Source organism: Neophocaena asiaeorientalis, unplaced genomic scaffold, assembly GCF_003031525.2.
Source record: "Neophocaena asiaeorientalis asiaeorientalis breed wild unplaced genomic scaffold, Neophocaena_asiaeorientalis_V1.1 scaffold424, whole genome shotgun sequence".
NCBI lineage: Eukaryota > Metazoa > Chordata > Mammalia > Artiodactyla > Phocoenidae > Neophocaena > Neophocaena asiaeorientalis.
Window position 1 is genome coordinate 1,868,518 of NW_020174430.1, and position 20,571 is coordinate 1,889,088.

At 49.0% G+C, this 20,571-nt stretch overlaps 1 protein-coding gene across 5 annotated transcripts in view; it reads left to right on the forward strand.

Annotated features, from left to right (window-relative positions):
• NTM (neurotrimin) overlaps positions 1 to 20,571 on the forward strand; it is a 917,312-nt gene that overhangs the window by 729,630 nt on the left and 167,111 nt on the right. For all 5 annotated transcript variants that reach the window (XM_024756859.1, XM_024756856.1, XM_024756855.1 and 2 more), the window contains one exon: positions 6,526 to 6,758. In XM_024756859.1, coding sequence (XP_024612627.1) covers positions 6,526 to 6,758 — 233 coding nt within the window. The remainder of the gene's footprint in view (positions 1 to 6,525; positions 6,759 to 20,571) is intronic.

The following is a 20,571-nucleotide window of genomic DNA, read 5'->3' on the forward strand; positions in this document are numbered from 1 at the left end:
CCTCCTCAGGGGTCCACACAGCCAGGCCTTCTTGGTTCGTCCCCAGGACATTAGAGTGGTGAAAGGTGACAGATTCCCACAAAGAGCAAGCATGTGTGCAGGGGTGTGTGTGCAGGGGTGTGTGTGCAGGGGGCGTGTTTCTAAGTGCAGGTTGGCGCTGACTCATGGCCTGGGCCTTTACTGGACATGGGCTCCTGCCCTTTCATTTCTCAGGAGTTTGTGAAAGGTGGGAGATTTTAATTTAAAAAAATTAATCAGTCAACAGATATTTATTGAGTGCTTATTTTCTACTCAATCTGACATATAAAGGTACATGAGAAACATAGGTATGGCCCTTGCCTTTCTGGAAGTTACCATCTACTGACAAATGTAATGAACATGTAGATCTGAGAAGGCCATGTGTATGATAGATGGTGTGATCCGTCATTTGTTGAGTTTCTACTCCATACCAGGCGATGCGTTTACATGCACGCTTCCGTTTAATCTTCCCATTAACCCCATGCAGGAGGAAAATTTATTTCCGGTCCAGGCGAGTAAAGTGAAACTCAGTGAGTTCGGGTGACTTGTTGAGAGGCAGCAGAACAGAGCCGGCACTTGGGTTCCAACCGCCCGACTTCAGGGCCTGGCTCTTTCCTCCTCCCTGCCCTCCACCAGCAGTGTGGACTCACGGGGCACCATGGACACAGCCGAGGTTTCCTCTGGTCCTTTCCCGTCTATCATAAGCTCTCCTTCTGCTTCTACCGAGGCGTGATCAGCCTTGGCCTTATTTTCATGACTAAGAGAGATTCCATAGCACACATCCCATTTTCCATGTGAAGCAAAAACAGTAGTGGTTGAGAGCTGTGAGGCCGGTGTGGATCGTGTGAGTTCAGTGTTTGTGTCTCTAGGTAACCCAAGCCAATTTCACACATAGTGACACGAGCTTAGATTCCAACAGGGTCAAAGTTAGCAACCCCACCCAGTCAGCCTGCTCCTCCAGCAAAGAGCTCAGGGGACAGGTGGTTTTTGCTGAGTTTTCCGCAGGCCGGTGATGAAGCATCCTGGTTTGCCTGTTTGTTGGTTTCCCACAGAAGCAGACCTGGAAGATGCACAGGCCAACTCCGTCGAGCTGGGTGTCAGTACTTCCGAACCAACCACCTGTGATGCTTTGCTGTGAAGCTTGAGGGGAGGGGCCGGGCACAAGCCAAACGCTCAGAGAAACAAAACACGGGGCAGCTGGACCGCGGGACCATTTCTGAGCGATAAGAGGAGATTGTGATCAGGAGCAACGAAGGGCAGAAGCACTTACTTCTCTGTAGGCTCAAATGTTGCTGGAGATGTGTTGCTTTTCAAAGGCAGTTAAAGGGCCGTTTGAGAGAAGGGATGGTTGGAGTACTCACTGTTCTGGTCCATTAGAGTCCTCAGATCTTCAGGCAGGTGCGTTTAAGAAAGGCCAAGCCGGAATCGTTCCCTCTTTCTTCAAGAATCCTTCTTTACTTCAGCATCCTCTTTGTCTGTCTTTAGAAGGTGCCAAGCAGATACTTCTGCTTTATTTTTCTTCCAATTTCCAGGTTCCTCCTTCTCTCTCTGTCTCTGTCTCTTTTTCTCCTTTCCTCTAAAATCCAAAAGTAGCTCGAGGCCCTGAATCCGCACTTCCGTGTTTTATCTCTGCCGCACTCATCCTGGCCTTGCTTCATCTTTTTTTTTTTTTGCTATTCCTCTATGTACAAATGCGGCAACTGTAATAAAGCCACTATTCATCAGCAGGAGATGAAGGGCACAGAGGGCTGCATTTTTAGAGCTTCGGCACAATCGGCGCAGCTGCAGAAAATTTCAGGTGTGTCAGTTCCCTCCACCGTGCACTGTGCTCAGGTGCGTGTTCTGGCGTGGCTGCACGTGGATGGTCCCCTTCTGGTCAGCCACACCTGACCAGACATCATCAAAGAGAATGCATTGATGATCTGTGCAGGCTGGATGTCCTTGACGGCCTGTGTTCAAACAGGCCTGTTCTCTGTAGGAAGAAGCTTCTCCAAGGAAGGGAGCAGGGTGCAGACAGACAGACTGAGAAGGACACTCGCTCAGCAGTGAAATGGTAAACAAGCCTGCCCCTCCCAGGCACTCTCTCTCTGTCTGGATTCTGTCAGGATGTTGCACAGGCCAGGCTGTGGGCTGTCCATGGGGACCACACACAGGAGCGGAGAGCCGCCAGCCCTGTGGGAGGGGAGGATCGCTTACAGATATAGGGAAAGTTGATGGCCCCTGGCTCGAGTATGGATGCAAGTGAGGTCAGGCATTGAGGCTCTGAGAGGAGACATGTTTGGAGTTTGGGGAGTTCCCGGGCTCAATCCAGAAGCCCTGTGTGTGCAGAGGTTGTTCCTCTGTTCTTTGTATACGTGGTGGGACGGACGGAGGAGAGGATGCTCAGGGTGGGTGCCTAGTGCATCTCAAGACTGTAGGGGGAAGGGGTGGAGATCTTCAGGGTTGGGCCAGGCCATCTCCAATCCTTTCTGACTCGGCACTTCTCTTCCTAGCCTGCCTCGGGCTGACCTTTGACTCTTTCCTCAGTGGCAAGTGGCCATGTCTTGTTACACTTATCTGGGTTAGTCAGGGAGGGTTGAGTTTGCAGCCTTGCTCACTTCCGGTTAATTCTATAGTTGACCCCCTTCCTGAGGGAGCTGAAATAGCATGAAATACGTGTGTTTTAGGAGTAATTCTGTAGAAGTGAACTAAGGGCTGTCTCTGGAAAAAGGGAACCTGTTGACTGAATTTCCCACCTGGTCTCCCCACCAACTCCCCACTAACCAAAGCATCAGCTCTGCCTGAGACTGCAGTTATGCTCACGTCCACTTTTTTTTTTTTTAATACTTGGAGAATTGTCTCCTGTGTATCGTTCTGTAAATGAGACGGATAGATGAGGGCAGGTATGAGGAGGTGGCAGGAGTTGGCCACCAAGTTACCTTTGTGACTCATCTCTCAGAAGCCACATTAATTCCGTGGAGACACAGCAAGACTGATACCCAGCAATGACAGTTTGGACCTCTAATCATGACCTTCGATGTGCCCCGAACCAGGGCGGAAGCTCTGCCGGCTTTTCAGCGTAGTATATCACAGGGGCCGCATAACTGCTGAAATTGGCTGTGTCGGAGCATGAGTGCTTCTGCAAATGAACATCTCTGGCCCTGTGAGTGCGGTGCAGTGTGGTGAGACCACTTCCGTTTCATTCAATTTCCAATCATTAGACACTCACAAGGAAGCCCAGGACGGTCCTCTCGTGTTCACCGAGAGGCTGTGAAATGCCCCCATTGTGGGCATCAGAAACAATTATTCAAGCAGTTTAGAGGTTGTTGATCAGCATTTCCTGCCCCACTGCCACTCACCTGGTGTTTGGTCAAATTTCAGCTGCTGGAGGACAAAATAAATGGGACTCTGCTTCCGGCTTCCCAGGGCACATTGGTTGCAAGAAAGTTCTCTCCCGTAAAGTAGTAGAAAAGTGTTTCAAATGAGAGTCACTTCCTAGTGCCCACTTGCGCTGCGGCTCTCGTGTCACCAGAAACCAGTGAAATGTCTAAATTAATGGTTCTCAAACTGGGGTCCCCAGACCAGGTAGTGACCCAGCAATCTGTACTTTGTCAGGACTTACAGAGAGTTGAATTTAAATGTTGTAGGGACTTTTGGGAAGCCCTGGATAAGGACATTGAAGATCACTGACTTTGGGGGAAAATAAGCAAACAAACAAAAACTGGGTTTGAATCTTGGTTCTGCAGGGTGGTCTTAGTTCATTTGGATAATATTTCTTAGACTCAGTTAACCTCGTCTGTAAATTGGCCGTCATAGGTGAACGCAACCAAGTTTTTTGAAGATGATAAAATAGCACATACCATAGACTCACAGGATACCTAGCATATAGTAATATGCACTCAATAAACATCAGTTGTGAATATGAATTTCACCAATTCCTCCCCTTGGATCCAAGCAAAATTCAGAGCAGTGACTGCCCTTAAAGTCATGAATATGAATGACATCCCAGCTACATTGCTGGCAAAGCGAGCTGTGGAGTGTGTTGTTCTTAAGGGGGTGCACACCATGGTGGCTCACATCCACATTTTAGTGAGGTAGCCTGAGAGGACGAGCATCAGGGGTGCAAGGCAAGTACAGCATCAGGGAGGCCCAGCTTCCCGCATCAGCTGCTCTTCCCTACCTCTTGCTCAGTCTCGTGGTATGTTCAGGATATTGTTATCACAGCCGACAGCAAGTCTTGGAGTTCACTCTAGACCGGTCCAGACCACATGTGCGTCCTGGTTACCGGAGAGCTTATGAAAATACAGATTCGTTCGTTACATCTGAGGCGGGGCCCGAGTCTGTGTTTCAAACAAGCTCCCCAGCGATGACGACCTGCCGGTTTTCTGGTCACACTTTCACATAGTGAAGGGCTAGCTCAGTGCTTCTCCAACCCTCACGTGCATACGGTTCCCTCTAGCTTTATGCTCCTTAAGTGATGGTCTGGGGGCCACGAGCATTGTCATCTCCTGGGAGCTTACGAAAAATGCAGACTCTCAGGCCCCACCCCAGACCTTCCAAATCAGAATGCATATTTAAGTAAGATCCCGAAGAGAGTTACAAGCACAGAAGTGTGGGACATCCCTTCAGGGTGTGTGTTTATTCGCACAGGACCCTGCACTTGTTAAATGCCCTGCTCTCGCCATCTTGAAATTCTTAATAGTCCTTGAGCAAAGGACTCTGCCTTTGCGTTTTGCACTGAGATCCACAGGTTATGCGGCTGGTCCTGGATACCCTGCTGTATACCCCATTGCTTTTCAAACTTTGGTGGGTGTCTGACCCAGCCGGGGTATTGTTAGAAATTCATGTTTCTGAGTTCCCAAAGATTCTGAATCAGTAGGACAAGAAGATCGGTAACAAAATCACCTCCTGTGACTTTGATGCGAGTGGTCCATGCCCGCTTTCAGAAATACTCCCCTGGTCAGGTTTCCCATCATTTCTATCCTTCGTTGTCCAAAAAACGCAGTGAGCAGCACAAAGAAGGCTGGACAGCTGAGCAGAGGTGTTTCTGGTTGAGCGGTTTTCCCTACAGGGCCTCTCAGCAAGCCTTTCCGCCTGTGCCTGAGAGGCCCGGCGATGATCATGTGACATTTACACAAGTACGAGTGGAAAGGACGCACAGCACTGGAGAGCACATCTCGAGAGGCACTGCCTGGGGAAGCTGGTGTAGCCAGCAGCAGATCTCAGGCTTTTTATGGTCACAGACAATTATGAGAATTCAGTGGAAGCAACCGTGCCTGAAACATTCACCTTTGCACATCCTGAGGGGCACCCAGGACCAGGACTTAGAACCTGGCTGAGGGGTCTGACTCTCCATCGCTCCCTAGCTCCCTATCCTGAGGCAAGTCACCAGACCATTTCCGACCCTGGAGGCCTGATCTTTAAAGTGGAGAATGGGCGGGTAAGGTCATCTATCTCACCGGTTTGCTGCAAGAATCACATGAGACAGGGTGGATGTAAACGTACTTCGTACCCCGCAAAAGCATGATTACGTTGGAGGCAACACTGTACCTGCCGTGGCTAAGTTGCTATTTCCAGCATTATAGCCAGGATCAGGACACTGTTTGTGAAATTTAGCCTCAGGCCGTAAAACATACTCGCTGTGGCTAGAGAGGGAAATGAATGCAGACAGATTTGATGAGGATTTGGCCAGAGTAGCTGGGAAATTTGAAAGTGTAGGAAAAGAGAAGGGAGCTTCCACAATTTGGGGACTCCAGATGCAAAAATAAAAGAAAGAAAGTCTATTTTTACATGTACGAACCATTTTGAGATTTTGGAAAATGCCTTTAGTCTAGCAGTAATTGAACATTTCTGCCCCTGGGTATAATGAGGAGAAATAGCAATGGTGGTGGGTCCATATTTAGTTTTGACTTCAAAAGCCTTCTGTTGGAATTCGCTATTCTGAGATGGGAGAAAGAATGTTTAGTAGTTAAAAGCTGGGTTTCTGATCTAGCGCACGTTATCTGTGCCATTTGCCAGAAGCGTTCAGTGTCTCTGTTCTTCAATTCTTTTTACCAATGGAACCTTCTTCACAGGGTTGTTTTGAGTATTGAGCAACTTAGTACACCCAGAACATCTTGAAAGCAATGTGAGGGATTATCGTCATGCACCTCATGGAAATCCCAGAGCGGGGGGGAGGATGGCGGTAGTCCCAGGGCCCAGCCATTCTGAGGACGGATGATGGTTCCAGGCTATAACTAGTGAATAGTTAGGGGTATCGAAATAGGGGTTTTCAGAAGCACAGAATCACTCAGGACCTGGAAGTCTGAAAGAGCCAATGTTCTGAGGCTGCAGTTCTGCAAGACCTCTGACGCTGAGTTCCAGAAAGTGCCCCCCAGGCCAAAGCAAACAGGAGGTGTGCGTGTACACATTGGGGGCAGGGGACGAAGACAAGGCACGGTGACCAGGCATCTCAGCCTTGCCAAGAAGACCCTGATGGCTCCCGTTTCTCTGCGGTCCCTTGACTCACCCGTCTGGTCCTCCCTCCAGGTGCACGATTGACAACCGGGTCACCCGGGTGGCCTGGCTGAACCGCAGCACCATCCTCTACGCCGGGAACGACAAGTGGTGTCTGGACCCCCGCGTGGTCCTCCTGAGCAACACCCAGACCCAGTACAGCATCGAGATCCAGAACGTGGACGTGTACGACGAGGGCCCGTACACCTGCTCCGTGCAGACGGACAACCACCCCAAGACCTCCCGGGTGCACCTCATCGTGCAAGGTAGGTGGCCTGGGGGCAGCCGGTGCAGGGGCGGCTGAGAGAGCCTGTATCCAACACTTTCACTGTGATTCTCAACTGAGATGAGTCTGTCTGTTCCATCTGGCCAGGACAATTTCCTAATTTTCACTTTGCCATCTGATGCTAAAATTTCAAATCATTTTCCCATTGAATAGGACTAGGGTTTGTTTTTTTGTTTGTTCTTTGCTTTTGTTCCAATAATACATTTTCTCAGAAAATTAGCTCCTGATTATTGCTTTCCTTGGCTTTTTTCTCCTCTAAGTTTTTTTAAGGTTCCATCCACTGCTAAGCTTGCTTTATTTTAAGACCAGCATCTTAGCTCTCTGGCACTGCACATATGCCATCCCTCACACAGCCTTCAAAGAAGGCAGAGCCCACTGCAGATGCTCTAAACACCTACCTGGGACATGGCCGTCACAGCCACCTCTGTGGTTTCCAGCTTGTTGGCTTCTTCTCTCACCAGCCAGCCCTGGGTTTCTGATGCCACATCTCGCCTTTAATGCCTGTGTCTGATATCCTCTGTGTTTTCGTTGCACCCCATTCCCCTCCCCTTCCTCTGAGCCTCTCACACCCACCCCCGGCTTTTGAGGTCTGTGTTTTTGCATCTCTTGCTTCCGCTGTCTCCATGCTTCCCAGGCCCTTCTCTGCTTCCCCATAAGCAGAGCAGGTGCTGGGCATTCAGACAACACGCAGCCGTGCAGACGGATTCCCAGACAGGGAGCAAGTGCTCAGAATCGGACTTGGCCGCTTTCTGGCTGTGGGACCCCAGGTTTCCAACTGTGACTCAAAGTTTCTTTTTGTAAAATGGAGTCAACGTTGCGAGGGTCGGTGGAGGGGATTACGTTTTCCATGTACTGATGTGTAAACACTCAGGAGAGGGCCTGGCACACAGAAGTGCTGGTTAAGTGTTAGCTAGTTTTTTAAAAATACAGCTGCTATTTTTTTAAACTTTTTAAAAACACATATATATGGAATCTAAAAAAAAAACAGAAAAAGAAAAAAAATGATCAGAAGAACGTAGGGGCAAGACGGGAATAAAGATGCAGACCTACTAGAGCATGGACTTGAGGACACGGGGAGGGGGAAGGGTAAGCTGGAATGAAGTGAGGGAGTGGCGTGGACATATATACACTACCAAATGTAAAATAGATAGCTAGTGGGAAGCAGCCGCATAGCACAGGGAGATCAGCTCGGTGCTCTGTGACCACCTAGAGGGGTGGGATAGGGAGGGAGGGAGGGAGACGCAAGAGGGAGGGGATATGGGGATATATGTATACGTATAGCTGATTCACTCTGCTATACAGCAGCAACTAACACACCATTGTAGAGCAATTATACTCCAATAAAGATGTTAAAAAAACAAAACAAACAAACAAACAAAAAACCGTATTTAACAGTGCACCACATCCTTGCTCCTTTACCTCAGAGGGGAAGCCCCCGAGCGATGGAGCCAGATCCTCTGCTGGTCTTTTCTCCAGCTCTCACTCCCAGCTCTCTTCATCCCCCTGAATGGCAGGTCCACAGCAGTAAGCTCCAGGTCCAGAGGCTCCTCCAGCCTCCTCTCCCCTCCTTTCCAGCAGCCCAGAGGGAAGGGGAGAGCTGTGGATGGTAGGTGAGAGCGACAAGGAGCAGGGAAGGGAGAGAAGGGAAGGGAGCTGGGAGAAGGCAGGACAGAGGGCAGCTTGGGTCAGGGTCCCGACTGGGAAGGGCGAGGTCGGTGGGCAGTGGTGGGAAGAGGACAGGCTGGAGGGAGACCCAAACAGGCTCCGGCGGCTGAGGGATGAGGCCAGTGGGGTGGGTGGCCCCCCGTGCTGTGACACAGCTTGGTCACACCAAGTTGTTTTTATTTTATGTTATTTTTCCCTCTTTCTTTCTAAAAGGAAATGATGGTGGTTGTTTCCTCTGTTGGTTCTATATATGAAAATCTTCAAACTGCTGGATACAAACAGCATTTTTTAAAGGAAATGGAATTGCACAGACAGTAGCAGAATGTATCACAAACAGCAGAGTAGGTATTGTTGCAGGAGATGGCGTCGGCGGGCGAAAGTTTTATTATTGGCCAGAAAAAGATTGAGAGTCACACTGTTCTGTGAGGGAGTTTGATGGATGCCCCAGTGGCCCAGTCGGTAGCACCAGGGGGTACGTTTGCAGCCACGCCCCATGCCCCCCCACCCCATTCCCTCCCCACCATGCACACACTTACTGCTGAGAGTGGCTGACACTGACAGACAGACCTTAGGAACTCTACACCATCACAGACGCTTGCCTTAGGAAGCAGGACCTTTATGGAACTGGAAAATGGAAGGAGTAGTGAAAAACTCCGAAGCCTCCTTGAAAACAAGGATCATGTTTGCGTCATTGTTTTTCCTTAAGGTCCCCTCCCCTTCCTCGCTCACACCCATACACTCCTGCCCTGAGCACCCGGAAAGTGCCTCGAACAAAGTACACATTTAATAAATGCCCCTTGAGGCAAGTGGCTGGGTTATAGCCCCAAGGACTTACACAGACTCAAAGAGGGAAGGTTGAGAGTGTGTGTGTGTGGGGGGGGGAGGAGGTGGGAGGGGCAGGGCGTGGAGGATGGGGTCTACATCAATCCTCACTCGTATCCATGGGGATGGAAAGTGTCTAATCCCCAGCTAGGCGTTTACACCTGTGGCTTGGCAAGGTGGCCTCTGAGCATGACATACCACCTCAAATATCAGAATCTCATCTTGGGCTAATTTTCAAATGCTGATGGGTGTATTGATCTGGAAACAAGCTGGGTTAAAAAAGATTCTGGTCTTGTCCACAGACTCAGCCTGAGCTAATCTGCTGTCGATATGCCTGGACCGGGCATTATTGACGCTTTAATGAACAGAGGACCATGGTTTCTCGGAGCCAACCTGTCCCTCCTCTTAGAAGCAATCAGACAAACTAAACAGAGCCAGGCTCCCCTGTTTCTGTATTGGAAAAAGGATACGTCACCATCCAGGACTTAAAAAAATAAGAAAGAAAGAGATGTATTTATCTTGGAATCATTTATCGTACTGAACGTAAACCCTAATTCCCAGCAGAATCGGACTGCTGGATTCTGTAGACATCCCCGTTCAGCCCTTTGCAGCACGGTGTTGGAATGGAAGACGTCTTAACTTTTCAAAATGGTATTATCGTCATTAAACGCATACTCACAGACAGACACACACATGATAGCAGCAGCAGAAAATAACTGAACTCGTATTTCCACCCACGAGTGTGTGTATTTGTGTACATGTAGTCAGCTTCATACAGAAATAAACGCACACAGAAGGAAAGGAATATTATTTTCACAGAATTAAGTGAGCTTACTAAAGCCTGAGATTATATTTTCCCCCTTTCTAGCAAATACCCCTACTGCCCCGCTTGTTCTTTGTACTGGGTCTTCTCTCTGCTTGCCTGCTGAGACCTGGGGCCACCCATGCACCTGCCTAAGTGCCAGCCCCTCAGCCCTCTGTGCCTGCCCCACCCTCGCCTCCATTCATTCACACATAAATCGCCGCTGAGAAACAACTCTGCTTCCCAGTACCCTGGCCAAGCACTCAGCACGTGAACGAAATGCTGCCCCTGAAGTATTAGTTGCCATTCGTGGGGGGAAGGTGGACTTGTATGCCGTTTGCCCAAGTCCTCCCCAGGAATTTAGGTTCTGGGAGTGTAGCTGTTGTCTAAATCCTTCCGGAGCACCGAGTCCCTCCAAACCCTTGGGTCCTCTCACCACCCTGGTGTTTGATCGGACATTTTCATAGAGTTCAGAATGACCTACACAGAGACCAGGCTGGTCCGCTTACACGGCAGCCACATTTCCCGTGGGCTCCTGGGCACTGGCCCGTCCTCTGGCTCAAGCTTGGGCCTCGGGGCTGGGCCTTCCTTGGCCTGGGTGTTCTGGAGCTTAGCTCTTAGTGCATCTTCAGCCCTGGCAACCCTCAAGGCAAGCCTTTCGCTGGTGGCAAGTTCTAGATTGTGCTTGGCTCCCTAAGGTATTTTAAAAATCTGTTGATAGCACATCGTGTCCTCGTAGTAAAGGAAAAGGGAAATAGGGGATGCTTGGTTCCTTTTTCGTTAGTGGGTCCATCTCTTCTCTTGTCACTACCTGTTGCTGTTGCGTTGTATTTTCCCTGTATCTTTTTTTAGGAAGATCGCTCTGGGGCTACCTAAATTCTCCCAAATCTTTCCCGTGCTGTTGGGGGCGGTGGTTTCCAAAGGTCTCGGCAGGACTGGTGAAGTGGCTGGAGTGCGGACGGTGGTCAGGCAGGCCTGGGCTCCAGAGAGAAGCCCCGAGGTGGAAGGCACAGGGGTGGAGAAGCGGCTCTGAAGTCGAGCCGTGGAGCGCACCAGCCAGAGGAGGGGAGAGTGTGAAACCCCAGAGGACTCAGGCTGCGTGGCCAGGGCTGTAAGACCAGCCTGCAGGACAAGGCTGATGGCGCTTCTGATTCACACCATCCAGGGGCAGCGTCCGGGCAGGAGCGGGCTCAGGGCTGCAGACAGAGCCCGGGCAGTCATGTGGGGCGAGTGTCAGAGGCAGGTCAGGAGCAAGGGGCGGCCTCAGGAGGAGAGCGGTCCTGGAGCCAGTGTGGGAGGGAAGTGAGGGACAGGACATCTGAGCTAAGCAGCTACTCAGCACAGTGGCTATTTAAAATTAAATTTATCCTAGCTAAAACCAAATACAATTTGCAATTTACTCCTTCAGTCACACCGGCCACATTTCAGGTGCTACAGCAGCCACTGGGGACTGGTGGCTCCTGTGTTGGGCAGTGCAGATAGAATATCCCCAGAGGCCTTGAACTCTCTGCTGGGCAGTAGGTGCTGAAACAAGAATGGGCATCATTGACTTCGAAGGCTGGCTGTGGGGTGGAAAGGGGGATGGGATTTTGGAGAGAAGATGGAAATTAGAAAAGTTGGTGGTGCTTTAAAAAGAGAGAAGTGGGACTTCCCTGGTGGTTCAGTGGTTAAGCCTTCGCCTTCCAATGCAGGGGGTGCGGGTTCCATTCCTGGTCGGGGGAGCTAAGATCCCACGTGCCTTGGGGCCAAAAAACTGAAACATAAAACAGAAGCAATATTGTAACAAATTCAATAAAGACTTTAAAAATGGTCCACATCAAAAATCTTTAAAAAGAGAAAAACAGGAGAGACTTGTTGAAAAAGATGGAGGCCTGGAGTTCCTCGGATAGCTACACAGAGTAGGACATCCGGAGTCCGAAGCTGTGTCCCAAGGAGCAGAGGCAGAACCTGGGGACTGGATAAGTGGGCAGATGCAGGAGGTACATCCACCAGGACGTCGAGACTCTGGCCTTGGAGCCGGGGGAGGGTGACGCTTATCGCATCTAAAGTGCCCTGTGATGAAGCCGCAGGTAGCAGCAGCAGGGGGCAGGGAAGTGGGGAGGCGTTCAGATACTTGGACTTCATGATTTTCTGATGCCTTGAATTCTCCATTCAAAATGTGTTTGTGAAAAGTAAGAAATACCACCCAGGGGTTTGCATGCCCACTTAGGCAGCCAGAACGTGATCTTTTAGACCAGAGTGAGGGCGATCCATCTCCGATTTATGAAAATTTGGGTCTAGCGCTTTCCGTCTCTGTGACCTCAGGGTACCCTGCTTTACGAGTGTAATTAATAAGAGGCTGCTTCTCCAGTTCAGCTGCGTATGTATTTTAATCCTTTCCCCTTCTTGATCCTGCTGCCAAACCAGGCTTCTCTGCATATGGAAAAGCTCTACCCCGTCTCCATTGTTTCTTGGAAGAGGCCCCATCCTGGAAAGCTGAGTGAATAAAAATGCTTTGTGGGACTGAATTGTTTGCCAAATTCAGGACAGTATGGAAGACTTCCCCAAAGCCCTAACTGTATTTGTAAAAGCCCTTATGTGGCAGTGCAGGGAAACTGCCCTGGTGGTCTTCAGGGACTTTAGGGAATGCTCTCCTTATCAGCATGCAGAGCCGGACCTGCCAGGTCTGCTGCTATACCTGCTGGGCTTCAGTCTCACTTAGAGACCTACCTGCGTGACAGAGGAAGGTAGAATGCGGTGCTTATAAAGATGGGGGTATTGGTGTAAAAATAACACTAATAAAAGCTTTGGGCCCTGTATCAGTTTTCTAGACTCTATTTAGGTCTCTCTTTTGTCATTGGAGCATCTAATTACCCCCTCCCTTTTGTTTGGTCGAAATGAATTTTCCTATTTCTCCCTGGGCAGAATTAATCTGAAAATCCCTGCTATGGTTTGATAGTTAATTACCTGCCTTTTGGAGTCAAACAGCTATGAAGCTCACGTGAAGGGGGTCCCCCGCTAATGTCTATGGAATAAGACAGGGATGAGAGGAGGAAGCCAGGATGTGGCCGTCCATTTCCTGGGCTGGTGGGATCCCGCAGAGAAAGGGACCAGGCCGGGGAATAGCCGGCACCAGCAGGTGACTTGCAAACAACAGAGCTTTGGTGGTGCCAGCCCTGCATTTACCTGGTATTGTCTCCCTGCTCAGGACCCTCCCCGCATACCCGCCTGATATGTAGAATCCTGTTGCTTTCTAATCCTGAATAATTAATTGACCTTGTCAAGCCAAACTCATTATTATGATTAAGAGAACAGGAACAATAACTTTTAATTTCTAGATACCTACGCCCCATAGACCCTCCCCACCCGGAACCTGAACAAGAGGGAATTTGAAAAACAGCAGATCAAAGGGAATAATGTGCTCTAATCCTTACACTGAAAGCAAAGACTTCTGCCTCTCAGACAGCCACATCCCCCGCTGAAAGCAGCCTGCCCCCTGGCCCTGCGAGGCTCCCGTGGAGCTGAAGAGACCTTTGCACCATCTAATTTCCATTTGGGCTGCATCTCGCTGAGTCCATAGTAGAGGAAGCATCACCGTCCGGCCCTAAGTCCACAGATGTCACCTTTTGAGCACATCTGCATTCTTCAGCTGCCAGTGGCCTTGTGTGACAGTAGGTCACATTTGCCATCCCAAACTGCTCTCCAAACCATCTAACCTCTTCCTTCCCCCGTTCGAGATACAGATCAAAATGCACATTGGGCCTGGTCGTAAGACGGTACCTCTGAATTCGGCAGAACTTTCACAAAGTCAGGAAATTAAATTCCACCACAAAATTAAAGTGTTCTTCAAAGCACCCTGGAGAATGACAAGGAAGTAGGGCATTTTACCTGAAATTGATTTACAGAATTTCGACAGCATGCAAATGAGGCAACTCAGCTTTACCTGCTGAGTTTTTAAATTTTTTGATGCAGTTATGGGCCATGGAGAGGCAAAAATTCTTAGTGAGTTTACTCAATTTCAGTAAACCCCCGGAACGTCCTCCATCTGTTAAGCCAAGTAGGGTAGAGTCTATTATACTAAAGAAATCTGAGAAAATAGCTACAGTAAAATTTATACAGGCTTAATAATGGCATTTTCTGTGCCCTCTGGTGTTGCTGGGGAGGATCTTTCTGTTTCCTAGGCAGTTGGGAAAACTTGGCACCTGCCTGCTGGTGCCCCCTGGTCAGCACAGTAGGTAATAACAGGTCCCCTGTCCTATCCTCCACACCACTCAGAGCTCTAGGGAAGCGGGAAGCCCGGGTGACCCTACTGCTTCACAGCAAGCCTTATGGGAGTCAGGCAGCATCCCTCCAGGTAAGCAGTTAGGGCTCCCAAGGGGGGAGGTCTTTAAGCAACCACAGAATTCTTGTCCCTTAGGTGGTTTTCTCCAGGGAGTCTGTGCTACCTCAGATTTCAACACCAGAGGGTTGAGGAAAGTAGCTCTGATTCCTCCTGGATCATATGTAGCCCCGTAGCCTCCAAATAAGATGGGTGGTCATTTTCTACTGGGGAAAGGGCAAACATGAGATTCTGAGTAAGCAGCCCTTCCTAATGCATTCCTTTAGGTTCCTATTCCCGTATCACAGGCTCCCTATGGCTTACTCAAATTGAACTCGAAGCAGATATTTTTAATGAAGGATTGTATGAGGTGTCTTTATGGTTTTGTGATCCATTGGATCTGGTTCATGACTGTATTCCTAAAGATTCTGGGTGTCATCCCTATAAGGGTGTGTATAAAGTGATATCAAGGACAGCATCATTGATTTGAAGGCCATGACTTTTGCAAACGACTCAAAAACGTCTAAACCCTCCCTCTTCTTCTTGCCAAATTGAAACGTCTAGCTTCGTACGGCGTGGGGAGACGTTGGTGACCAAGTCCCTTAGTCCATCTGTTGTCACATGAGGATTGTCAGCTGTCATCTTTCAATTCCATTTAACAGTATTTGGAAGCCAGGCCCTGGGGACCCACACGTGTTCAGAGTCCCCGCCCTGTCTAGCAGAGGAGACTGCTGTATTATTTGTTAATAACCCTCTTAGAGGATAACAGGGGTTAGGAATTAGGATGTTTGTACGTAGAAATGCCACGAATACACGGAAAGGGAAGAACTGATTGCATCTGCAAGATCAGGCAAAACTACAAGCTTGTGCTTCTCCAGGGTCTTCAGAGGTGAGCAGGATTTTCCAGGGGATCTGGAGAGAAGCGTCCTAGCACTGGCGTGCACAAAGCTGGAAAGTCTGGAAACGCCTGACATGGAGGAGGGAGAGTGAGGATGATACGAGGTCCTAGGGCAGGGCACTAACGATGATATTCCCTCGGTGTAGTTGAGGTGCCTTTCTTGGTACACTAGCCAACAGAGCCATGGGCACTGGGGTGCTTAGCTCTGTCATAGTGATGATCGTGCCAGAGAGGTTGAGGATGCTGCCAAAGGTAAATGAGAACCGCAGGAAGGGGTCTGCAGCCCCTCGGGTCCGCCAGACCCGCCCACTGCTGGCAGCCACCTCTCACTGGTACCCAAGAGCCGTTGGGTAGAGGAGACCTGGTGTTTCGGATGTCTCCAGGCCAACTTAGGGTAGACGGTGTCACCCCTTGGAGTGTATCTTAAGATTTATATTCCTGTTGAGCGTTGTCTGTGATAATTTAGTGTCTGATGTTGGTAAGAAATCGAATTGGCTTTTGCTGGAGTTCGGCTCAGTGGAGAACGCCTCCTGGAGATGTTGGAACTAGATGTTTTTTCTTTTGAGAGATCTTCATTTCATGTTATTTGAGAAAAAAAGTTATTGATTTAAAATTAGGGCAGTTCAATTTGGTGACATGTTCTCTTTATGTCTCAATTATACATTCATGTCTTTGTGGTAAAGTCAGCTGGTGGGGGGATTAAGAATTCAAAATAGAGGATTTTCACTTGGCAAATAGTGCTTTCTACTGTGGTTAATTGAACCCAGTGTTGGCTCCTTTGGGGATGGAACAGCTTAGCAGAAAGCAGTAAATTTCAGGATTTAGGAGTCCCGGATTCCGGTCTGAATCTTGACATAAGTACCTGGAAAAATGACCTACTTCTTTAATCTATTTCAGATTAGACACACATTATAGAAATGTTTTGATGTATCACCCAATCTAATTTGGAGGAAGGTACCAAATAGAAGGAAGCCGAACATCGCTAGAAAGTAACGTCCTTCATCTGTGTAATTGTTTATCAGCATAAAGGTTTCCAGCCTCTTCCTTCCCTTTTCCAGGCTCTTCCTTCCCTTTGTCTTACGTGGGCTACTTTAAACAGTCCTGGTCCTCTGTACCAAGAATGCGTACGTGTCCTGTTGTGGATTTGGGTCTCCATTCCCAGGAGGCTGTCTGGGTTGCATCCCCCTTTCCCATCCTGGTCCCCTCCTTTGCACTCTGTGTGCCTGGTTTTCTGACCTCTGACCTGCTGACGTTCCCCTGCTCTCTCGCCATCACCCCCTTTGCTCTTATAATTCCGCGGGTCTGGTTTATGGAGGTCTTAGACTGCTATCGTGCCTGCACTTCAGAAGGGGGACTTGTGCTCACGCTGCCCCTCACTCTAAGCACCCAAGCTAGCCACGACTTTTCTCGCAACCCTGAGCTGAGGGATCAGAAAATTTGATTTTCCTTTTCCCCTTTCACTCACACATAGACTAGCGCGTGTCGAGTACTGAAATACGAGTTGGAATAGATACAAAGATGACTGAGACTGATCTCTGTGATCAGGATATAAAATGGGGCTGAGGCAGCAATTGGGGTTTAAAGGGGGAACTGCTGGGACAGAGCTGTTCACGAGCGTCCTGGGACTAAGAGAGAGATGCTCCTGCAACCTGGGGAGCTGGCTTGGGTGTCCGGGAAGGCCAAACAGATACAAGTCTTCTGAAAATGATGGTCTGACAGTTTAGCTCTCAGCTGTTAAAATGAAAATAAAACAGCTAGTCTGCCCACACCCACTCTGCTCTCCATCACCCACACTTTCTCCACTCACAGCCAAAGTGCTCTTTTCACGCCTGGATTTGATGGAACCTCAAGGACTTGACCGAGGGCTGCACCTCCTGGGACGCCTCCTCTCCAGTCCCTGTTCACCCCACGCTCCTGCCTCACTGCTCTCATTGCATTTTACTTTACTTGTTCTTTCTGGTCGTGGAAATGACCAGAAATGGCCTTTCTCCATTCTCTGCCTTCTGCCTCGCAGCCTTTCCTCTTTCCATTCAGTTAACCCCATTTATCCTGCAAACAGTAACTTGAATGCCACGTCCTAAGGGAGCTTCCTCAGACCTCCTGTCTTACGCTAACCTCCACCCCGGCCTCCCCCAGGACTTGGAATCATGCAGCTCTCTGTATTTCTCACCACAGTTGTAATTCGGCATTTGTTTTGTGATTAGCTGATTGTGTCTGTTTTCCAAGGAGCCTGTCTGCTTTTGCATTTTATCCCCAGGGCCTAGAACTTAATAGGGGCTCCCAGGCTACTTGTTGGATCATGAATGGACCCATAAAGCTTCTTTTTTCAATCATTAAGCTAATGGACTTACTGTGTGTTGAGACTGGATGTGCTAGGCTAAATAATGACCACCCAAAATATCAGGTCCTAATTTTTGGAACTGTGAGTGTTACCTTACATGATGACGTCTTTGCAGATGTGATTAAGTTAAGATCTTACATGGAGAGAGTAACCTGGATTAACCAGGTGGGCACTAAATGTAATCACATGTATCCTCATAAGAGGGAGGCTGGAGATTTGATACAGACACACAGAGGAGAAAGCCATGTGAAGATGGAGCAGAGAGAGACTCAGAGTTGCTCTCCTTGGCAACTGGAGTGATGTGGCCATGAGCCAGGGAGCAGCTGCCAGACGCTGGAAGAGGCAAGGAACAGATTCTCCCCTAGAGCATCCAGAGGCGGTGCGGCCCTGCAGGTGCCTTGATTTCAACACAGTGAAACTGATTTTGGACTTCCTGGTCTCCAGAACTGTGGGAGAACACATTTCTGTTGTTTTAAACTGCTGAGTTTGTGGTACCTTGTTACAGCAGCCGCAGGAAACTAATACACCGGCCTTCAACCCTGTGAATCCCTGGTGGCTGAAAGTCAGAAAAGGTTGGTATTCCAAATCTGTCAGAAGTTCAGGTTTGGCCAATGTGAGAGCTGAAGAAAGAGTCATCTTGCAGGCAGGCTGTTTATTTCTTCTTTAAAGACTCTCTTTGGACAGCCACCCTTGTCATGTAGATGTTTGGACAACACCAGCTCCTTATCCTTGGGGTACCTACAGGAGGTGACGGAATAATCCAAATGCATAAGCAGAGACTCTACTTTTTTTTTTAATTTTTATTTATTTATTTATGGCTGTGTTGGGTCTTCATTTCTGTGCGAGGGCTTTCTCTAGTTGTGGCAAGCGGGGGCCACTCTTCATCGCGGTGCGCGGGCCTGTCACTACCGCAGCCTCTCTTGTTCTCTGCGGAGCACAGGCTCCAGACGCGCAGGCTCAGTAATTGTGGCTCACGGGCCCAGTTGCTCCGCGGCATGTGGGATCTTCCCAGACCAGGGCTCGAACCCGTGTCCCCTGCATCGGCAGGCGGATTCTCAACCACTGCGCCACCAGGGAAGCCCGACTCTACTTTATGATGTTGAAAATAACTGCCACCAGGTTCCGGGGGTTGGGGGAGCCACATGTGATTCCAGTGGAAGGAGGCTGGTGATGTGGCCCAGCACTGGGCCCTGAGATGTGGTTTGGGGACCTGGGATTAGAATTGAAGATAAAGTTGCTATGCGTTCTCTTGTTAGCTGGGGGGCCTACTCCTTGGACTTGATCACTACTATTTGTCTCACCGGTGCCTCAAACTCCAAAGGTACAAAATCAAGCTCTTGAATTCTAGCTGTCTTTGCCGATGACCCCCGACCCTGACCCCAAACTTCTCCCTTCTGTGGGCTTCCCATCCGGTCAATGGCAACTCATTCTTCTAGTAGCTCCTGTTGCAAACCTCAGCATCGATCTGGACTCTTTTCCTTCTCCCCTACTCCTCTTCCGGCTTGAGCACTTCCTATTAGAGTTGCTGAAATTTGAAGTTTATCCAGAATCCCACCACTTCTCCCCACACGCAGTTCTACTGCCCTGTCCCAAGCTCCCATCCCCTCTCTGTTTTCCACTCACTCCCCACGCTCTGCTCTTCACACTCAGCAGGACTGGTCCTTTACAGGTTTCCTCATCCCTCTGAGCAGACCTCCCAGTCCTTCACCAGCTCCCTCACAGTAGAACCCAAAGTCCTTACTGTGGCCTGACAGGTCCTATACCACCTGGCGTCTCTCCTCCCTCTTCTTACTCCACCTCTTCCTCTGCTTGTTCTCGGAATACGACAAAGGGGCTTCCACCTCAGGGTTGTGCCCCCTCCCCTGCTGGAGCCCGTGCCGGGCATCCCTGGGAGCAGCCCCCCATTCTGCAGGCCTCTGCCCCAAGGTCACCTTAGGGAGAGGCCTCTCTGACCACCTGTATAAGGCAGAGATCCCACCCACCTGCTCACTCTCTAGCGCATTTCTCCTTCGCTTTTCTCCGTAGCAGAGCTCACCTGTTGGCATAACATATATTCACATGTTTAGAGTCGTGGTCTGCTTCCCTCCACGAGGACACATGCTCCAGTGGGGGAAGGCAGGGACGTGGCTGCTTTGTTCACCGTTACATCCAAGTGCCTAGAACAGGGTCTGGCATGTGGTAGGCACTCAATCAATGTCTATTGAATAAATAAATGAATGAAAACTAGGGTCTGACGGTAAATGAAAATCTTCCCTCCTCTGCCCCCAATTCCAGGGTTTATTCTGTTCCCTTGCTTGCATGTGAGAGCGTGAACTTTTCTGTTATTCCTATCAAAATGCTGTGGTCACCCTATTCTAAGACCAGGTGACATTAAGCTGACTTTACAGGGTGGATTTTCTTTCTCTTTTTTTCTTTTTCATTTTAACATCTTTATTGGAGTATAATTGCTTTACAATGGTGTGTTAGTTTCTGCTTCACAACAAAATGAATCAGTTATATATATATACATATGTTCCCATATCTCTTCCCGCTTACTTTTTTTAAGGAACCTCCACACTGTTCTCCATAGTGGCTGTATCAATTTACATTCCCACCAACAGTGCAAGAGGGTTCACTTTTCTCCACACCTTCTCCAGCATTTGTTTCTAGATTTCTTGATGATGGCCATTCTGACAGCTGTGAGATGATATCTCATTGTAGTTTTGATTTGCATTTCTCTAATGATTAGTGATGTTGAGCATCCTTTCATGTGTTTGTTGGCAATCTGTATATCTTCTTTGGAGAAATGTCTATAAAGGTCTTCTGCCCATTTTTGGATTGGGTGGTTTGCTTTTTGTTATTAAGCTGCATGAGCTGCTTATAAATTTTGGCGATTAATCCTTTGTCGGTTGCTTCATTTGCAAATATTTTCTGCCATTCTGAGGGTTGTCTTTTGGTCTTGTTTATGGTTTCCTTTGCTGTGCAAAAG